The sequence below is a fragment of the Mustela putorius genome, unplaced genomic scaffold (genome assembly GCF_011764305.1).
Source record: "Mustela putorius furo isolate JIRA1106 unplaced genomic scaffold, ASM1176430v1.1 tig00000145_pilon_pilon_pilon, whole genome shotgun sequence".
Classification (NCBI taxonomy): domain Eukaryota; kingdom Metazoa; phylum Chordata; class Mammalia; order Carnivora; family Mustelidae; genus Mustela; species Mustela putorius.
The window spans coordinates 33,754,277-33,776,190 of record NW_025421294.1 but is presented as its reverse complement, the minus strand read 5'-3'; the positions used below and the strand labels follow the sequence as shown (position 1 = coordinate 33,776,190).

Below are 21,914 nucleotides of genomic sequence, written 5' to 3'. Positions count from 1 at the left end.
TTAGCTGAGCAGATACAGTCTCATTGTCGTTAGGAAATGTTATTTGTGGGCTTTTTCAAATCATTTAGCGAGATTTGTTTTTGTTTTAAATTTTCCTCTGAAGGTGGTAGTCTTTTTATTGTGCCATGTAGTAGTAGATTGTGTTTTGTCTTAATCCGATATCTGAATACCCTGGGGACTATAAATTAACTTGAAAATAGCACTTATATGTACGTCTTAGTTTTCCATATAATGCTGCCTGATTTTTTCCCCCCCCCCGAGAGCGAGAGAGCGTGTGAGAGTGAGCACAAGTCTGGGGAAGGGTGTTGAGGGAGAAGCAGGCTCCCTGCTGAGCAACGAGCCCAGTGCGGGCCTTGATCCCAGGACCCTGAGATCATGACCTGAGCTGGAGGCAGACACTTAACTGACTGAGCCACCCAGGCAGTCCAGTGCTGGCTGACTTTATTGTCTAAAGCATGGATTTTTTTTTTCCAACTTTAAAGGGGAAAAAAAGACAAAAAAAACTACTCCACCCAAGATTAAGTGACTTGTGCTGTGTGTTTTCTTAGCTCTTCAGGAAGCTGCAGCAAGGTTTGAGGAGTTAAAGGCCCAGAAAGAGCTAAGGCAGCTGCAGGAAGACCGAAAGAATGACAAGAAACCGCCGCCTTACAAACATATAAAGGTGAGAAAAGACTGCAGGAGACTGTTCTCCAGGAGAGACCCTGTTATAGAGTGCTGTCTTCCTGTTTTGTTCATGAGAGGATTGGAAGCACAAGTACAGTTGCTCTAGGTAGAGGTGTGCACTTGAAAGAAGATAAGAAAAAGTTCCAGAGCACCATACCTCACACATTGTCTACAGTTTATATAAAGTCAGTTGTGTGTTGATAACTTTTTCTGTTGCCTTGGAAAGTCTTCTTATAGAAGGGACTGGATTAGAGTCTCTGCACAAGAAACATCTTACAGTTTGAAGGGGATTCAAGAAGTATGATAAAAAATGATAAATAGCCCTGAGATAGTATGACTATTACACATGGTAAGTCTTCTTGGTAATGTCTGATACTAAAGATATTTTAGGTAGCCAGTATGATTAGGTTTCCCAAGGTCAGGAGAATTCATGTTAAGTGTACCTAACCCCTGATGTGCCTAATAAGAGTCATCACCATTTATCATCTGGGTCCAGTGGACCCTTTGTATTTTTTAATGTTTTAAATCATTTTTATGAATAATTTACAAAAGTAAAAATACAGGAATAATGAACAAATTTATCAGACATTTTAGTAAGTATTTACTAAAACCACTTTTTGAAAAACCTGAGTTTTATTAAGTTAGTTCTAGTGTTCAACATCAGAAAACATGAAAGAATACTATTAGCTCTGTTAACAATGTGAGACTACCCAGGTTCTTATTGTAGAATATTTGTGGTGATGTCATTCCTGAATAAGAATACCATATTTCATTTTTGTCAATAGAAATTCATTGTTAGTGTACCCATTAATATTTGGGTTTCTGAAGTCTTAGAGTCTGAGGTTTCACATAGAGATCGATTTCACCACCATCTTTAGAGTCTAATGTGATCAAGTGTATCCCAAGTATTCCGTGGGACATACTTACACTAAAAAAAATTTTTAAAAAAATCTGAAATTCAAATTTAAGCAGGTGCCCTGGATTTTTATTTCCTCAATAAAGCAACCCTACTAAAAGCATACTATAAAGATGTTATCTCTAATCTTTCATACTTTCTGGAAAGGTTATTTAATACTTTGGGCAATGCAATAGAGAAACTAAAGTGTCACTATTTCACTGTTGCATACATAAGCTTTTGTGATACCATTATTTCTCTGTTTTCTTGTTAGTTTAGCCTTTTGGTAAAGGTGGAAAACACTAATTAGTAACTGAATAACAATGAAATAGTAAAATGTTATGAGATACAGGTAATTAAGAACACTAAAATTCCATAATGTAGCTTAGATTTTTTAAAAGGGTTTAGTGGATGTTTTTGGTAGTTGCAGGATAGAATGAGGGAGGTTTTTTTTCCTTTTCCTTCTTTATTTCTTTTTTTTAAAGTGAATTTTCTTTTTGATCTTCAGAAGACCTCTGAGAAAGAATAAAACTCATAAAATAATCATCCTTCTAAAACTGCTGAAGAAAATATACTCAAAACTTAAAATTGGGTCTAAATGGTGGTAGTGTACTGAGAGTTAAATGGAGTTATTGTGCATGGAGATATAACATAGTTCACGGAGTTCTAAGTGTAGTTAGGCCTCAAAAAGGGGAAAAGAATCTGCTTCTCACAGTACTAGGTGTCAGGTAACAGCAAGGGAGGTATTTCAGAGTAGCACTTCAAGCATAGGAAGCCCTTGAGAGAACAGCTTCCTGGAATTGATCTAAATCACAGAATTTAGAAGCCAGCTTCTTTCCTCTCCATACCCCTTCCCCACCTTTTTAAAAACAAACAAATAACGTTTCCAGGAAAAACGTTTAGAACAAGGGTTAGAAAACTATAGTCTGTGGCCCAAATCTGGCTTACTGTGGTTGGGTAAAAATAAAAATGAGAAGAATATTTCCAGGAAAATTAAGATTACATGAAATTCAAATATTAGTGTCCATAAATGAAGTTTTGACATACATCCATGCTTATTTATTTTGCTTCTTTTATGCTACAATGACAGAATTGAGCTACACACACCAGAAATCTGTAGCCTGCAGAACCCAAACTATTTACTGTCTGGCCTTTTCTAGGAAATGTTTGTTAATCCCTGATCTAGAGTGAGCATTTAACTGTACTTAGGTATCTATATTCTTAACTATGTGTTTTGTTTGTTTGTTTATATGTTAGGCAAGAAACTTACTTGGGATTAATAATAGGTTAGATCATATGTTAAGAAAGAATGATAGAAATATATCTTTTTATAGAAAGAAAAGGAGTAGAATGAAACTTTTTTATGGGAGGGAGGTCAGGTAAAGATACCTTGAAACAGGTATCTATGTTCTAATGCCTTGTGTGTAGGACCTGCAGTCTGAGGTGATTGAGTCAGTCCTTACCTTCTGTCCCCTTAGAGTTCGCTTTCCTCAGGATTTTGACTTCCATTTGCATGTGGTAGGAGTATTCCTCCATTAACAGAAAGTTTACAGGTTTTGTGGGGGGGGGGTTCTAGATTTTTTAATTTATTAGGGCAGGGAGAGTGAGGCAGCAGAAGCAGGCTCACCGCTGAGCTGGTAACCCGACGGGGTTTCATTCCAGGACTCTGGGATTATGACCTAACCAAATGCAGACCCTTAAGTATCTGAGCCACCCAGGCACCCTCAAAACGTCTACAGTTTTTACCCGTATTTTGAGGTATCTGGGAAGAGATCTGGCAGAGTTACATCCTTGTAAGGTGTTCTCAAGAACAGGTTTGAGAACAATATACTTCTGCAGACAGATTGGAGATTTTATAATATTGTTAAAGAAGAGGCAAAAACTAAAATGTTAGAAATGAAACCTTTTGGGAATTTAGAGGATGGAAAAAACGTGTTAATCATGGTGATTTCATTTTGTCTTTAAAAGATTTTATTTATTTATTTATTTATTTAAGATTTTATTTATTTGACAGAGAGAAATCACAAGTAGATAGAGAAGCAGGCAGAGAGAGAGAGAGGGAAGCAGGCTCCCTGCTCAGCAGAGAGCCCGATGCGGGCCTGGATCCCAGGACCCTGAGATCATGACCCGAGCCGAAGGCAGCGGCTTAACCCACTGAGCCACCCAGGCACCCAAAAAGATTTTATTTATTTATTGACAGAGATCACAAGTAGGCAGAGAGAGAGGAGGAAACAGGCCACCCGATGAGCAGAGAGCCCGATGCGGGGCTTGATCCCAGGACTCTGGGATCGTGAACTGAGCCAAAGGCAGAGGCTTTAACCCACTGAGCCACCCAGGCACCCCTTCATTTTCTTTTGTATTTTATTTTATATTTTTGAGCCCAATGTGAGGCTTGAACTCATGACCCTGAGATTAAGAGCTTGATGCTTAGTTGAGCCACCCAGGTGCACCAGTCATATTTTATTACTATTATTTTGTAAGATTATATTTATTTATTTGACAGAGAGATCACAAGTAGGCAGAGAGGCAGGCAGAGAGAGAGGAAGGAAGCTCCCTGCTGAGCAGAGAGCCTGATACGGGGCTTGATCCCAGGACCCTGAGATCATGACCTGAGCCTAAGGCAGAGGCTTTAACCCACTGAGCCACCCAGGCGCCCCAGTCATAGTGATTTTAGATTGAATGGATGTGATAATCTAGAATATTTTATGTGACAAATAATTAAATGGATATTAAAAGAAAGAAAATTATACTATCTGCCATGTTTTAAGAGGTTGGTAGACTCTGTAGTCTTTTTACATGTATTTCTTTTTCTTTTTACATGTATTTCTTATTCTCACACTAATCTTGGAAGTGAAGTGATTTGTCAAAATCACAAAATTCCTGAAAAGCCAATTTTTATGTATGGGATGGGTTTTTGTTGATACACGGTTTGACTGTTGCCGCCAATACCAGGTAGGGGAGACTCATTCTCCTAGTGCACAAATCAGCATTTGTGTTGTGGAATGTTTTTTTTTTTTCCTTCAGCATCGTTGCTAGCATTTTGAAAATGCTAACACCTTCAGTATTACAGAGGCTGTTTGACCTCTATGTTTTATCACCAGATTTTCACTGTAGTTTTTAGTACTAGCACCACTACTGAATAAATATGAGTGACATTGCTGTAATCTATTAAAAAGATTTCAAACTATGGTAGTAAATATTAAAAATATTTCTTCACATACGGGAGGAATCCCACTTACCCAAAGACATTTTCATGTCAACCATTTGCCAGTTAAAAATTTTTTTTTTTAGTGTAACAGCTAACATGGCACCACCATGTGGTAATAGCAGAAACCCAGTTTATACTTCACTTGGCCTACCAGCTTTGAAATTATGATATTCATAAAGTGATTTTTAAAATTTTTTTGTGGGATTTGGGGCACCTGGGTGGCTCAGTGGATTAAAAATTTTTTGTGGGATTCATAATTTGTTTATTAAGTAAGCTTTTATGTCAGACTTAATCTTTTTTCCTCCAATTTTTTTATTGTAGTGAAATATAGATAAAATAGGTAAATCATTTTTAAACATTAAGTTCAGGGATATTAAATGCATTCATAATGTTTGCATTCGTTACCATCATCCATCTCTAGGCCTCTTTTCATCTGGTAAAAACTGAAACTCTGTACCCATTAAGCATTAACTCTCCATTCTCCCCTCCTCTCATTGCTTGCCAACTACCATTCTACTTTTTTCTCTACGATTTTCACTACTCTAAGTACCTTATATACATACGGTATTTGTCTTTTTGTCACTGATTTATTTCACATAACATAATATCCTCCAGGTCTGCAAGTAGGTAGAGAGGCAAGCAGAGAGAGAGGAGGAAGCAGGCTCCCTGCAGAGCAGAGAGCCCGATGTGGGGCTTGATCCCAGGACCCTGGGATCATGACCTGAGCCGAAGGCAGAGGCTTAACCCACTGAGCCACCCAGGTGCCCCATGAGAATCTCCTTTCTTTTAAAGCTGAATAATATTCCATTACTTGTACCACATTTAGCTATTGTGAATAATATCCTGAGTTCCAAGTCATGTAAAATGTTGCATGCAACTTCAAAGAAGAGAAGTCTAACTTTTATAGGTCCTGAGTTATCTTGTGTTGACTAGTCTGATATTCTGTAATACGTGTTACTTCTGCAGGTGAACCGTCCTATTGGCAGGGTACAGATTTTCACTGCAGACTTGTCCGAAATTCCCCGTTGCAACTGTAAAGCTACTGATGATAACCCCTGTGGGATAGACTCTGAGTGCATCAATCGCATGCTGCTCTATGAGTGCCACCCCACAGTGTGTCCTGCTGGAGGACGCTGCCAAAACCAGTGCTTCACTAAGCGCCAGTATCCAGAGGTTGAAATTTTCCGCACATTACAGAGAGGCTGGGGTCTCCGGACAAAAACAGATATTAAAAAGGTGAAGAAAATTTTTCATGATTTCCAGATTTTTTTTTTTTCTTCTTTACAATTGCTTAATATGGGTAATTATTCTTGGGTCCTGCTGTGTCTTTCTAGAGTTTAGATGCTTGAGGATAGTCTCCTTTACCTCTAAAGTCCTTAGTATTGATCACGTTCATGTCGTATGAGGATGAAAAAGTGAAATTCGTAGAGTTACCAGGATTTTATTTGCTCTTTTATGACAATCCTGGAACTTGTAGTTAAGAGGTCGGGGATAATGAGTATGTGATACAGAGGTGTCAATCACATAGTAAAATAAAATCTGTTTTTACTAAGGGAAAATCAGTTTTCATTCATGGAAAACGAAGAAGAGGATTAGGCCTTCTCTAATAAAAGTGCAGTAACATCTTCAACTTCAAACTTAAAAAGCCCTGCAAGTTTCTAATAGAGAATATTATATAGTCTTTTTGTAGAGTAAGTCTTTTTTGACCTTTTAATAAATTAAACCTTACTCTAGTTAAGCTTTCTGAAGAATTTTACTGAAGTTCTTATGTAGAAAATGATGTGAATATTGGCTGTTCTGTAATTTGGTCAGTAGCTTTTACATATCTATTGTGTGCCAGGCATTGTGGTACAAATGCAGTGATAAATAAGAGGCATAGTCCATGCTTTCATAAAGTTTACATTCTAAGCTGGAGAGACATTGGTCAAGTAGTCACCCAGTATGGAAGCTCAAAGGGTTCTAGAGGCATACAGTAAATGGTAAAGGGCCTGAAACTAGCTTTGACTCAGAGAATGTTTTGAGAATTTGAAGTATAAGAAGTTTTTGGCTCAAGATAGGTAAGTGTTAAAGCACTGCTGGCAAAGCAGACAGCCTGAGGGAAAGCCAGTATGACTATAGCTCAGTGAATCAGGAGGACAGTAGTGTAAAATGTGGAAGGGCAGCAGGCAGGGCATAGTCAAAGGAAAAGGAACATAGTTTATGAAAACTGATTTTCAGGTTTGGGGGCATTTAAAGGGATCGACTATGTATATCACCATTTTAATGGAGCCCTATTTCATAGAGTAGTTTACTTACTTCTGTGTTGGTTGATCTCTAATGTCCAATCCCAGTCTTTGTCCTGGTGACAGTAATAGGAGTGGGCAGGTATTTTTCATTGTCATATAGTTGAAGCATCATATTTATGTTTCTTGAATAAACCTTTGTTAAATTGACTAGGTATATGTACGTGAACTGCTTTGGAGATTTGTTTTCTTTAATTTTTTAAAAGATAAGGTATATCTGGGAATACAAGTTGAGTTTTTTGCCATTAAGAACTGTTTCTTGTTCTAGGGTGAATTTGTGAATGAGTATGTGGGTGAGCTAATAGATGAAGAAGAGTGCAGAGCTCGAATTCGTTATGCCCAAGAACATGACATCACTAATTTCTATATGCTTACTCTGGACAAAGTAAGTGTTATTTCCATCGTTACAAGACTGCGAAATTGATATTGTCCCAGCCATAGTGTTTGTAAGCATGTAGTTCACTGCCAAAACAGCATCTTCATAGAGTTTGCTTTGTCAAGGTTCTGGAGTAGATAAATTTGCTCATTTCTGGCTATACATCCCTTGCCAGAGTCAACAGAGCTGCTATTGGCATTCTTTTTGAACTGTCCAATACAAGTTGGGTATTACGTCTTTTAGCATTTTTCCTATAAGATTAAAACCTGGAGCCAGCCAAGTAAGTAATCATTCTTCCACCCTTTTATTTTACAGATTGTGAAACTGATTTGTTAATATTTAGTGCATTGAGAAGGTCATAATAAATTGTAGAACTCAACTTCTGAACTCAAGTCATCTTTTCAATCACAGGAATTTGCTGATGACTTTCATTTCATTAGTGCCTAGGATTATATATGGGACTCATTCCTAATTCCAGTAGCCTAAAGTGTTTATTTTCTGTGTATCAGACATTCTTCCTTTTACCTGAATGTTAAAGTCTATTAGCAGTCCTCGGCCCCTTCTGTTGGCTGTTATAACAGAATTCTTTCCTGGTGTGGAACTTTGTGAACAGTTATTAAGTTGAACCCTTTAATTTAAGAGATTGTCACCTCTAGGTGTTCAGATCTTCATTTGGGATGGGGTCTGAGTGTCAGTGTTAAAAACACCTTAGTTGATTTCTAATGTGCAGCCAGGGTTCAGGACCACCTAATTGAGAGGATAGGGCAATCTGCTACTTCTAGGGCATTGGTTCCTCAAACTTCAGCATATATCAGAATTATTTAGTGGGCTTGTTATAACACAGATTGCTGGGCCCCACCTCAGAGTTTCTGCTTTAGTATATCTGAAGTTCAGCCCAAGAATTTGTATTTCCAAGAAGTAATAAATGGGGTGCTAGTGCTGGATTAGTGACTGCACTTTGAGAACCACTCCTGGGACTGTCAAACTTTACAAAAGGAGCTCTAGCTTGTTAGAACATACAGGAAACACCTAATGAGCATCATCTCTTGGAATTCTAGGACCGGATCATTGATGCTGGTCCCAAAGGAAACTATGCTCGGTTCATGAATCATTGCTGCCAGCCCAACTGTGAAACACAGAAATGGTCTGTGAATGGAGATACCCGTGTTGGTCTTTTTGCCCTGAGTGACATTAAAGCAGGTAAGAATCAGTTAAGGATTCTGGAGCTAAGAAAGGAATTTCAGGTTTTATCATTGAAAAATCCTGTATGTCCTGTAATCTGAAATAAGGAATATTTTTGGTGGTGATGATGGTATGGCAGAATATACATAACATAAAGTTTATCATTTAACCATTTTTTAAAATTGTCCAGTTCTGTGGCAGTTGATCCATTCCCACTGTTTTGCAGCTGTCACCTCCATCGATCTCTATAACCTTTCATCTTCCCCAAATGAAACTCTACCCATTAAATACTAATTCCCCATTTTCTCTCCCCTCAGCCCCTGGAACCACTGTCAGACACCATTCCAAGCATATTATCCTGTTTAATCCTTTAAAAAAATGTTAGTGAAGTATTAGATACTGGTGTTACTTGGATTCTTGGGTCTGGCACCTCTAACCATCCTAGGATTGTGTCCTATGTATTAGTTACTCAGATGTTATCCAGGCCCAAGACTTCGGTCCTTCTGTCTCTCCTGACTGCTTTCAACATATTTGTACTTGTAACTTTAGTCTTTGTCCATGGCGATGGATTCCTCTACCATTTCTAGCCATAAATTTTTCTTCTCTCTTCCCCCATATTCACTTATCTCAAGTAGCATCGTACGGGAATTCACAGACTTTGTTCCTGTCCTCACTTGACTTCCAGTCTGCATGGTGGGGATGAGAGGAATTAGACCGAATGCTTAGTGCTATGCAGGGTTCTGTGGAGATACAGCCTTGACAGACTGAATCAGAACTTTTCAGCTTGCTGTCTTTACTCATCCATGTTCATGGACTCTTCAATACCTGTTATACTTTCTACCACAAGTGTCATACTCCTTGTTTATCTTTTTTTTTTCCTTTGTTTATCTTTGCTCCAACACCCTTTTGTCCCCATGAGTGCAGACCTCAAGGATTGTTGTATTTTGGGCTCTTTTCTAAATTGGTATGAGTCTTTCCTTTATGTACAGCAATACCTTCTGATTTATGCCTTGTGCAGTTACATTTACATAGTGGATTGTGAGTAAGCAGCAGGTTATGTCTAGTATCCTGCCACCTTATATTTGGGTATATGGTTGAGTTGTATTATAAACACATTAAATTAATGAAAACTCAGTTATATACTCATAATTTTTTTTTAAGATTTTATTTATTTATTTGACAGAGATCGCAAGTAGGCAGAGAGGCAGGCAGAGAGGAGGAAGCAGGCTCCCCGCCGAGCAGAGAGCGCGATGCAGGGTTCGATCCCAGGACCCTGAGATCATGATCCGAGCTGGAGGCAGAGGCTTTAACCCACTGAGCCACCCAGGCACTCTATACACATAAATCTTAATAAGAAAGGAGGAGTATGAGTAGAATTATCTGTCATTCAGTAATTCCACAGTAAATGTGAGAGGGGAGACAGAACCCTACTCTTACCTTGGTCAGTCTCAGTTCCTGCAAACTCCTTGCAGTGTGAACCTCTCATCAGGCCGTGAGTAAGTCTAGTTTTTGTACCATTTGGACCCCTAAATGTAAGGCAGCTGCTTTATAATTTGCTTAGCTGAATAAATAAATAGTAATCCAATATTAGATCTAAAACTGTATATATGAGTTTATCTCATTGATGGAAGGAAGAAAGGTCAGTCTGCAAGGGGAGATCTAAGATTTGATCATTTTGACCAAATAATTGTCACTTCACACGTAAATGGTGGGTGAACCATTACCCAACCCAGAGTTAATCTCTTTGTATACATACATAAAATTCTTGTATTTTTTAGGCCTTCCTTAATGTGCTTTGAATTTGAATGGTTGTTTGTTTTATTTCCTCTCTTAGTTTTGATAAGATGCACTTTTGAGAGAAAGGGGACAATTTGTACTTTAAATCTGTACATTTCTTTTTTAAAGTTTACAAATTACGGTTGTGTGCATTATGTCATATTCTCTAAATAAGCTTGCAAGGTGGTGGTTTCTCTGTTTCACAAATGTATTCAGGGCTCAAATCACCCAGCTTGATAGTGTTTACAAGGATATAAAGCCAGGGCCCAAGTCTGTGGTGTAGAGTTTTGTAGTATTACTTTGTATTGAGATGTCATCTCCTTAAGTTCTGCTAGGTTTGGCACAGATCAACAGGTTTTCTTCATATACTTGCATTCCCAGTGCCTAGCACAGTGAGTTGTTGTTTGTTTCGTAATGAATTAATATTTTGGATCTGAATTTATTAGAAAATAAAAACAACTTAGGGTAATTAACATCTCCATAGTAAAGGTTATTTTAAATATTACTTGTTAACCATTATCGGTATTCCTCTTATTAAGTTGTATTTGCTTATTAATAACTTATTAATAATATTATAGGGTTAGAATTATTTGTATTTCATTAGTATAGTGGGATTAGAGTTAATAAATCCCTTCTGTCCTCTGAAAAATCTGTTCTCTTGCAAGTCCGTATCCTTTGTGCTTAATACAGAAGTAATGTAATTAAAATCATAGATATTAATACTTTCATGGTCTTTTATGCAGGCACTGAACTTACCTTCAACTACAACCTAGAATGTCTTGGGAATGGAAAGACTGTTTGCAAATGTGGAGCCCCAAACTGCAGTGGCTTTTTGGGTGTAAGGCCAAAGGTACCTTCCACATGTTTCCATCAGAAATAATGGTGTGGTCCTCCCTCCCTAACCAATGGCACAGCTGACTCTTTTAAGATGTCTCTTTGGAATAATGACATTGGATTGTTGTCAGTAGGGCTGCTGGCACTTAACTAAGCATTCTGATGATCAGTTTGGTTATTCAAGAGCAGATCTACAGGTGTTGTTGATTTTTTTTTTTTTTTTAACAGTCTGACTTCTAATTGGTGATACTTTCTAGCTACAAAAGCTATAAAATAGGAAGCCATAAAGTAGGTTACTACCCATGTCTTTATTGGTCTCAGCTAATCTCACTCATATTTCTGAATAAGCTTCTTAGATTCTTGGTATCTGTGTCTCTGTCTTCCTGTCTTTGTCTTTTTAAAGATCTCAAAGAATCCAATATTGAATTTAAGATTCTGAATGTAGTATAACACTGTAGATAAACATAGGACCCTTAATCTTATCTTAATAAAGTATAAGAATTGTTTCTTACTCCCTGAATTTTTATGTGCATTTTAACTGACTTATAATTCTGTAAAGAATTACTTAACAAATCTGTATCCTACATTCCTTAAGTATTATAAAATCTTTTTCCTTGCTGTTGCATAGTCTTTAGTGACAACCATTGTCTTTAGTGACTTAAGTTTTTTATGTAATGAATGGACATGCATCCAGATTTTCTAAGTTACATTACACTGAAAAGTGAAGTTTAGTTTTGATGAAAAGTACATAGTGACTCAAGTTGGTTATTTCCCATTATGCTTTTTTGATTATAGAAGTAAGTGTTAAGCACTGAAAAATGTAAATCACAAAACCCAATAACTAAAGGGGGAGTAATTTTTTTTTCTTTAAGATTTTATTTATTTGTTTGACAGAGAGTGAGCACAAGTAGGGGGAGTGGCAGGCAGGGGGAGAGGGAGAAGCAGAGCCCAACATCGGGCTCGATTCTAGGACCCTGGTTCGTGACCTGAGCCAAAGGCAGATAGATACTTAACCGAATGAGCCACTCAGGCACCCCAGGAGTAATTGTTTTGAGCGAAAAACACATAGAGATAGTGAACACCCACCAATTATTCTTTTATAAATAAGGAAAATTATATTTATATTTGAGGATTTTTTTCTTTAGTCAGTTAAATGGTCTTGTTCCTTAAGGTGTCCAGTTTATTACCTATAAATCAAAATAATAACTTGAGTTTAACCCAGGTTTAATGGTATTACATTCACTAGGGATATCCGTTTTTGCATCCTTAACATTTATGTAATATTTCACACATGGATCAGTGAGAGAGAAATTTGAGGGCAGAAGTTAAGAAATGGGAGATCACTGAGGGATAGTAATAGATCAGATTGATCGTGGATGTTTCTAGTCCAGGATAAATAATGTGAAACCCATGGGGTTTGGTAACCAAGGGTGGGCTACAGGGATCATGAAGGAGACCTGCTGTCTTGGGGAGTAGTGGATATGAACCTAATTTGATATAGATGAAGGGCACATAGTTTATTGAGGTCAAGGGCCATGAATTATTTTTCTGTGCCTTCCTAGCATATGATTCTTACTAAGTGTTCAGTGACAGTTTGTTGAATAAAGAAATGTGTGTGCCCACGCAAACATACACACCTAGACAAACATAAAAGTAAAACTTAATGAAAGGATAACCTTCAACACCAGCCTTATGTGTTAATAAAAAGAAGGGTTTTTTTCCTCTTTTATTTCATTCAGGTGGCAGGAGTCGTTGATAGAAAAGTTAGAATTAACGCAACCATTTATTGGGTACCTATGATGTGCCAGGTGCCTTTCTTGCATTTTCTCTTGTCTTTACAACAGTCTATGAGGACTGTTTCTTCCCAGAGGACAGACTGAGGCTCAGAGAGGATAGTTAACCTGGTCAAGATCACACAACTAATATATCGACAGAATGCTTACTGCTCAATATCTGACCTCTAGAATCAACCCATTGCCACAGAAGAAAAGTCAAAGAAATTCAAGAAGAAGCAACAGGGGAAGCGCAGGACCCAGGGTGAAATCACGAAGGAGAGAGAGGATGAATGTTTCAGCTGTGGGGATGCTGGCCAGCTCGTCTCCTGTAAGAAGCCAGGCTGCCCGAAGGTTTACCACGCTGACTGTCTAAATCTAACCAAGCGACCAGCAGGTTGGTGTCAGATCCATGTAGAGTGGTCTTCGTTCTCTGCCAGAATTGTCAGAGCCCTTTGTCTTCCCACGCATAGTGTTGAAGGGGGTATGGTTCATGTTCTCATTCTGGAAATAAAGACTTTGGAATCCTAGGTTATAGAGAAGGGAACAGAAACTTACTCATTATATGTCAAGCACTTTATTTACATTTATGTTATGTTATTTTATCCTCCCAGCAACCCATAAAGATGAGACCTTTTCACCTTCCCATGATGCAGATGAGGAAACTGAGAGTCCAGTTTGGTGAGATGACTTGTCACAATAGAGCATGTAGATGGAGGAGGTGGACTGAAAGCCAGGTTTTCTGACTTCAAGGCCACGAAGTCATGTTTCCTTTCTACAGAAAGAAAGGTTGAGACAGCATGGAGTTTGGGGTTATTTCGGTCAGTGAGGCATGGACTAGACACCTTTTTAGCTCCCTTTACACACTCCCTTATGAAGGAGAGGCAGCTCGGTCTGCTGACACATGAGAGAGCTTCTTGGGCAGATCAAGTGTCAAGAGTTTGTGGCTGCAGAAGCTACTAACTTTTGAGTGGTGATTGACGTTAGAAGATTTTTTGGGGGACTTGGATAGGTGGTCTGGTTTGTTGATGGGGGCAAGAAAGCAGTAGGGAGCCGCTCTAGCTGAGGCCTGCTTTACCAGAGGCCTGCTCCCAGGAATTGCAGAGAGAGGACTTTGGGGTGGGAGTGAGAGGCTTTTCTTTCTGAACTAGCTTTCCTTCAATGTATGGTTGCCAGGGAAATGAAATAATAGAAACGGAGGTAATGTGAGGGTAAGGCCACAGCATGACTTGTCAGTGCCAGGAAGTGAAGATGGAGAATTGTTTCAGAATCAATAGCTCAGGGTTGTAGCTGGCACAGGCTGCAATAGAACTTGTCTTGACTGGGAGCCAGGAGTCACGGCTAGCATAGTTTATTTGGAAACTGTGAGCCAGGGCCAAAACACCATCCATGGCAGAGACTCTCAGGTGTCGAGAAATGGGGGCAAATAGATGGTAGGTCAGGGTCTTTTCCACTGGTTCTGTGTGGACGGTACAGGTAAAATTTGTGCTAGTGTGAAGACTTGAAACTGAGCAAAGGAAAATCCGCTCAGTTTTTCAAAACATTTGTACATTTGCTCCCTGTTCTTAATTACAACCAAATAAGCAGAAATTTAAATAGCTAAGACTATCCCTTTAGAGTTGAATATTAAAAGGCTATATTAGACAAATGGAGTTTCAAGACTGTTGAAGTAGTATCTTCACATTCTAAGGGGAGCATTGGGTTTTTCCCCCCGTGCTAGAAATAGTCATAGAAATAAGAAATTCCTCCTGCCTGTATATTTAGTTGATACTCAGTTGCTACTTGGTACTTGGCTTTTATTTTTATGTGTTGTGCAGGAGAATCAGATTCTGGGGTAGGGGAAGTATCAGGTGAGTGGCATGAGCTCTCTTAGAAGATGGCAGTTTGAAATCACTCTTTTGACTTAGGCTCAGGGCCATGGCTCATTTCATGCACCTTGCTTATTTTCCTAAGCGTTTGTTTCAAATCTGTGTTTTTAGGGAAATGGGAGTGTCCTTGGCATCAGTGTGACATCTGTGGGAAGGAAGCAGCCTCCTTCTGTGAGATGTGTCCCAGCTCCTTTTGTAAGCAGCATCGGGAAGGGATGCTCTTCATCTCCAAATTGGATGGGCGTTTGTCTTGTACTGAGCATGACCCGTGTGGGCCCAACCCTCTGGAACCTGGGGAGATCCGTGAGTACGTGCCTCCCCCAGTACCGCTGCCTCCAGGCCCAGGCACTCACCTGGCAGAGCATTCATCAGGAGTGGCTGCTCAGGGGCCCAAGATGTTGGATAAGCTGCCTGCTGACACCAACCAGACACTGTCACTGTCCAAAAAAGCTCTGGCAGGGACTTGTCAGAGACCACCGCTTCCTGAAAGACCTTCTGACAGAACTGACTCCAGGGCCCAGCCTGTAGATAGGGTCAGGGACCTTGCTGGGTCAGGGACCAAACCCCAATCCTTGGTATCCAGCCAGAAGCCATTGGACAGGCCACCTGCAGTGGCAGGACCAAGACCCCAACTATCGGACAAACTCTCTTCAGTGACTGGAGTAAGCTCCTCAACCTCAGTCAGGTCCCAACCACTGGAAAGACCTCTGGGGACAGCTGACCCAAGGCTGGATAAATCCATAGGTGCTGCCAGCCCAAGGCCCCAGTCACTGGAGAAAACCCCAGTCCCTGCTGGCCTGAGACTTCCACAACCAGACAGACTGCTAGTCAGCAGCAGTCCCAAACCTCAGACTTCAGACAGGCCCTCTGACAAATCCCATGCTTCTTTGTCCCAGAGACTCCCACCTCCTGACAAAGTACTATCAGCTGTGGTCCAGACTCTGGTAGCTAAAGAAAAAGCGCTGAGGCCCGTGGACCAGAATACTCAGTCAAAAAATAGAGCTGCTTTGGTCATGGATCTCATAGACCTGACTCCTCACCAGAAAGAACGGGCTACTTCACCTCATGAGGTCACACCACAGGTTGATGAGAAGATGCCAGTGTCGGAGTCAAGCTCATGGACTGCCAGCAAAGGTCTGGGGCAGATGCCGCGAGCTGTAGAGAGAGGCAGTGTGTCAGATCCTGTCCTTCAGCCACTGGGGAAAGCAGCAGTCCCTTCGGAGCACTCCTGGCAACCAGTTAAATCACTCACCCAGGCCAGACTTCTCTCTCAGCCCCCTGCCAAGGCTTTTTTATATGAGCCAACAACTCAGGCCTCAGGAAGAGCACCGGCAGGGGTGGAGCAGACACCAGGGCCTCCCAGCCAAGCACCAGGCCTGGTGAAGCAGGTGAAGCAGATGGCCGGAGGCCAGCAACTACCTGGACTTGCTGCCAAGAGTGGGCAGTCCTTCAGGCCTCTTGGGAAGGCCCCATCCTCCTTCTGTACTGAAGAGAAGAAGTTGGCAACTGCAGAGCAGAGTCCCTGGGCCCTGGGAAAGGCCTCACCAGGGCCAGGACTCTGGCCCATGGTGGCTGGACAGACAATATCGCAATCTTGCTGGTCCTCTGGGAGCACACAGACATTGGCACAGACTTGCTGGTCTCTTGGAAGAGGGCAAGACCTTAAACCAGAGCAAAATACACTTCCAGCTCTTAACCAGGCTCCTTCCAGTCACAAGTGTGCAGAGTCAGAACAGAAGTAATATGAGTAAATGTCACATGACCAGACCAGCTGCCCCCAGGGTTCTTGGGGAACGGAAATCCTCTTTCTTTTCCCCTCTTAAAAAACAGACCCCAACAATTTTCCACTGTTACTCTTTCCTTATATCCCAACACTCAGAACTCTTGTGACATTAGCCAGTGGGGGCATGTGGTTGTGTAAACCATGTATGGAAATCCAAGTGGGCCCCAGCCAAGGAGACAGACAGACTTGGGTCTTTTTCCTCCAACCTTTACACATGGTAACTTGAAATAAAAAGTCCACTCTGGAGTCAAGCATGGGATTCAATTCCACTGGTCAGGTTGGAAGATAGAGGGGCTCTTGGAGTTATTTCTCTTGCCCTGCAGAGCCCCACCGAGGGCACCTAATGAACACTTGGGAAGAACTGATAATTGTTCATATCAGTGGTGATTTCTTGAGCATTCACGTGTGCTAGGCCAGGTGCTAGTCACTGACAGGAGATAACAGAGATAAGACCTGATCCCTGTGAGCCCAACACGCCTGCCTATGTTCTCAGGCTGTTCTGACAAACCTTTGGTCAGGAAATAACAGGAAGTTTTGAGGGGGCCCTGGGGCATCAGACTCATTTTGTAATGTCCTTTATGGCCCCAGAAGTGGTTGTGTTGAGTAAGTGTCCCCTGGTTGGGTGTGCATGTGTGTGTGTGTGTGTTGCACGCACGCTCATGTGGAGGCCTCTGTAGGTGGGGGTGGGGAGCAGGGGTTTGCATCAAGGCCAAGTGGAGCTGTTGGCTGGGCAGCCGCTATTGCTTTTGTCTGGGCTGTGCAGAGTCTGAAAAATCTGTCCTTGGCAGAGCAGCTGGTTGTTGAGGCTGGGCTCTACAAGGACATAGCTTTCCTGAAGTATAAGAAGGCAATTGGCAAGCTTACCTTTCTTTTCTACCAATTTTCCTCCTTTTACATCAGCCCACCCCACGCCCGTCCCCCCAAACAGGTGCTTTCAGATTTCAGAGTTGGGCAGTGGATATAGGGAATCTCTGGCAAACTCTGGGCTAGATCTACTGCCAGCTCAGGGAGAGTGCCAGATCTTGATGGAAAATTACTTCTCTTCTGATACTTTGCCCTCCTATCTGAATGGAGGCTGTCCTCTCCTTCACTGGTGGATTCTACCACCCCATCTCTGAGCATTGCTGTGTTCTGTACTGAGAGCACGTGCCTGCTGACTTTGTTCGGAAGCAGGCCAGAACCCTTCCCTGTAACTGGCAAGATGTGGTGTTTAGAGCAATGTCCAGTCTAAGAGATGATTCCTCATAACTGCTGATTATCTGTTACTGCTGCCCTGAGCTGGGGCACAAGGGCTGGGAAATCTGTTGGTGCTACCCTGCCCTACCATTCACCCAGCTCACCAACTGCCAACAGGAAGTGCTGTTTGGCCAGTTCCTTCCCATTCACTCACCTCTCCTTTGTCCCTAGACCAAACGTGTTTACCTCTCTGCTTTGCCAACTTAGCCAGCAGCTTTAGCCAACAGGCCATCTCCTGGCCCAGATGTCTCCTGGCCATTCTGTTTCAGTTATGGCTTTTACACCCTCACAAGATTGTGTATTTTGTCCCAGTTTCCTCCTCCTAAGTTCCTTTTGAGGTTACATCACTTTTAAGGAGGGAACAATAGTTATAGAAGCATTTGCGCTTTATATTAAGATTAAAAGAAGAATTTGCTTTTATTTCCCAAAGTCTGTCTCGGGTTGAGACACTTGAACTCAGGCAGAGGTACGAGGCTGGGCAGGGCTGTCCCAAGTCTAGGGACCTTTCTCTGTATCCCATTTAGACCTCGAAATCTCTGTAAATTCCACCTGCCTAGTTCTCCCCTTTTCATCCTCTCTCTCTTCCATCATGAGAGAGGAAAAGCTCTTTGTTCAAAAGGAAGAGAAAACAAAGCATCTTATTTTCTTTTTTAAAAAATTTTAAACCATGGAAAAGATATTTTTAAAGAAATCACCCAGAACATTAAAGTTCATTATATTAAGTATTTATCATGTGTGAGAATAATAAGTATATAACTGCAGGTAGTAGGTCCCTTTCCCTAATCTTTTAGGCTGTATGAGTAGAGTTTGCTTGGTGCCAGTCCTGTGCCCTTTTCTCTCCTGTCATCTGTAGTTGTGATCAGAAAAAGATATTCGCACTGCACTGTCAGAATCTTCTTTCACTATGTTGTGTGTTAAATTACCGTAGCTCTTTGTTTCATGAAATAAACTGTGAATTTGGGGGGGAGGGGTGTGTGTGCAGGCTATGTTAAAAATTTAAATGGAGAAGTTTCATCCTGAAATAGCTTCTCTGAAGTAGGCTTTGGTAGGTAATTGACTTGACAGCCACTCTAGATACGTCTCACAGGACAAGGAGTGAGGGAAAGGTGGGCCATGATTGGCCACTTTGTGGTTTTGTTTTGGTTCTTTCCATTCTCCACCATTTACTTCCTTCCAGACCTGCCTGGGAAAACAACTTTTGAGCTGTGCCTGGTTTGGGGGAGGGGGTGGGAGGGCTGGGGGGTGGAAGTTCTTTATCTAAATGGATGGACATCCAGGCTTTTGTAAGGGTTATTCACTCTCAGGTAGAATTAAACTAGGCCCACTGATAGCAGCATCTGATATCAGATTGTTAACATCAAGAAAGCAGTCACCATACAATTAGAAGCAGAGTTAAAGGACTGTTGGGAAACTGAAACTCTGACATAAGGGACAATGGGGAGAGAGTGACCCTGCCATCCTTGGGGACTCTCCCGGAGCCTTGTACTGAGACCTTTTCTCCAGAGGGTGTGAATTGGCAGTTAAAAGGAAAGCTTTTCTCTTAGAAACTCCTGATCTTGGTGCAGGATGGTATTTTAGTATTTGGCCAAATGCCTGGAAATTAAGATCTCAAGAGAGAAGTGCCTCTAAGCCTGTCCCCAGGAAACATTTCCAAAGGGGAAGTCACAGCTTCCATAGGTAGCTAAAGAACCAGTATCTCTCCTTGCCCTGTTAAGTCAGAAGAACTTTATGGAAACTGCTGAGATTTGGATTCAAAGCCTCATTTGCTTCTCCTGCTGGAACAAACCCATTCTAATAGCAAAATAGCTATCATTGCTATAGAAGGATCCCAGATTTTTAAATGTCTGCTTCCCCCTGAAGTTACTGAGTTTGAGGTGACTTAAGTCACTGTGTTGGTCCTCTAATGAACCCAATCTGCATCTTTAGCATTGATGGAAATAATTATTTTATCTTCACATTCTCTACCCCACACTACAGTCGGAGCACAAAGTGCATCAGTGATCCTTTCCCGGGCTCAGTAGCATCTCCTCACTGGAGCTGGACTCCCAGGTCCCATCATGAGAACAGAATGGCAGGAAGGAAGTCTGGTCCTGGCACCTTCCCCTGTGGAAAGGAATCAGGAGAGCACTAAACGTGGATTGATTTTGCCCTCAGCTCCTATAAAGTGGGTTTTCTCCTAAGGCATTTTAGGAGGATCTTGTCATCCTCTTGCGATTTGTCAACCAGGAGGTCGAGTGGTCCAGTCTCCTCACCTGAGATCATGGCAAGAAAGGAGCTGCCACAAGCCCCTTTTCCTGCTAAGTAATGCTTGGACTGTTTCATGTGCTAGACATTCCAGATCACTTAGAGCTAGGTAGCTGCTGCATGAGACTTCATTGGCTATAGCCAGTTAGCTCTCAGCTGAGCTTCCTAGGGCCAGTGCAGCAGGGCCAGAGGTTGCTGTAGTACAAACTGAAATAAGAATAGATAATTGCTTTGAACACAAAAAAATGTAATGATGGTGCTAATTTTCTGGTATAAATAAGCACTGCCAAGGGTTAAGGGACTGGTGAGTTAAGAAACCCAGGTTCCTGTTTGGGAAGAAGAAATTCTGTGTAGAATCATTTCTTTGAGGCTCAATTAGAGAAGGCAGAGCCTCAGTGAAGCCTGCACCCGACCCTTGAGTGGGTCAGTGTAATCCTAGGTGGAAGAGATGCTGTATCCAGATGAGGGTGGCCATTGAGTTTCTCAGGGCTGGTGTCACCTTGTCACCTGGTGTAGCCTCGGTCCACAATGCCTAGAACAGGTTGGTAGAGCTCCGCCTATGGGGTTCTCTTTGTGTTACCTTGTGCCCCTCTCTACCTCTTCTACTCTCATGGGAGCACCTCAGTTGGTTATGAAGATTAAGGGTAATATTTCTTAAGGAAGTGGAAAGAGTTTATTTTAATTAAAAATCCACAGCCTGAGAAATGTTTCCTACCAGTGTAAACAAAATCATGTTAAACTCTCATGTGGTCCCTTCTCTAGAGCTGCTTTCCCGTGATTTTCAAACCATCAGGCTATTGAGGGGCTTCAGGTCTAACACCCTGGAAGTCAAGTAAAGCTTTGTGGACAAGAGATGTGCCCAGGGAGTAGGAGCAGAGATGAATGGTTGTGGTGCTTTAGACTTCCAGGGTAGGGGCAGAGAACAGGCGGTCTCCAGGTCCGAGGTGGGTGCTGCCTGTGTGTGCGTGTAGAGGAGTGTGTTGAAGATGGGTGAGTGCAGCACACAGGAGCTCATGGAAGAGCAGCTTTCTAAGTCTTGGCAAAGAAACAAGCTGACAATAGAGATCTATATATTTTTAAGAAAGGGGGGCGGGGGGGTGTCAGCTGAGGTCCATCACTGGTCTTTTGCCCCTTCCTCCCCCCATAGATTGTCAGCTGTAAGTGAAACTCTTAGTGAAAAAGAGGGGAGCCCTGTAGGAGTCCCCATAAACATGTACTGTAATTCTTTGTATATAGAAAAAAAAATTACTGTAAAGTAAAGTTTAACTTTACTCTTAATGGCCCTTGCCCTGTGTTTTGTTTGTTGTCCGTGGGGAGATGTAGCTTAACAGGAGGGAGGCTGGGCTTGGGGTGAGAGCAGAAACCAGCCTCTGAGATAGTTCCCAGGTTGGTGATATGGTGGAGGTGAGCCCCTCCTCTGAGCATCTCCAAGAGTGGTGTGGGTTTCCTCCCAGCACCACCAGCTGCCAGAATGTCTTTCACTTCTTTTGGGAGTGGCTGGTGTCAGTTTCAGCTCCTATACAGGAAGCTTCCATTACCCATAAAGGAAGGGTATTTTGAGGAATTGGTTTTTAAAAAGGAAGTGGAACCAAAGTTGTTTCTGAGCATGGAGTCTGACCATTCTGGCCATGTCTTTAGTTCTTAAGAGATAGGTGCTAGGCACTGCAGAAGACCTGGCCCAGGCCTAAGGCAGGAAAGCAGAGGCAAAGCCACCAGGCTTTCAATACTGGAAAAGGGCTGCCGTATGGTTTTTAGCTGAACAGGAAGCACCAGCTCTATCCACCCTAACACCTGT

At 41.6% G+C, this 21,914-nt stretch overlaps 1 protein-coding gene and 1 long non-coding RNA gene across 9 annotated transcripts in view; one reads left to right on the top strand and one right to left on the bottom strand.

Moving 5' to 3' along the window:
- The window catches only part of NSD1 (nuclear receptor binding SET domain protein 1), a 146,768-nt gene extending 125,371 nt beyond the window's left edge, over positions 1–21,397 (top strand). For 6 of the 8 annotated variants that reach the window (XM_045075568.1, XM_004737496.3, XM_045075566.1 and 3 more), the window contains 7 exons: positions 549–661; positions 5,733–6,002; positions 7,317–7,433; positions 8,483–8,624; positions 11,126–11,232; positions 13,181–13,385; positions 14,968–21,397. In XM_045075568.1, coding sequence (XP_044931503.1) covers positions 549–661; positions 5,733–6,002; positions 7,317–7,433; positions 8,483–8,624; positions 11,126–11,232; positions 13,181–13,385; positions 14,968–16,598 — 2,585 coding nt within the window. In that variant the 3' untranslated portion in view covers positions 16,599–21,397. Of the gene's footprint in view, positions 1–548; positions 662–5,732; positions 6,003–7,316; positions 7,434–8,482; positions 8,625–11,125; positions 11,233–13,180; positions 13,386–13,602; positions 13,670–14,967 lie in introns of those variants that run through there. The other 2 variants (XM_045075569.1, XM_045075570.1) reach the window with 2 other exon arrangements.
- LOC123390794 lies at positions 12,981–14,971 on the bottom strand. Its single transcript, XR_006605384.1, has 2 exons — positions 13,630–14,971; positions 12,981–13,515 (listed from the first exon to the last, which is right to left on the bottom strand). It is a non-coding gene; the product is annotated as an uncharacterized LOC123390794 (long non-coding RNA).
- Positions 21,398–21,914: the final 517 nt, after the last annotated feature.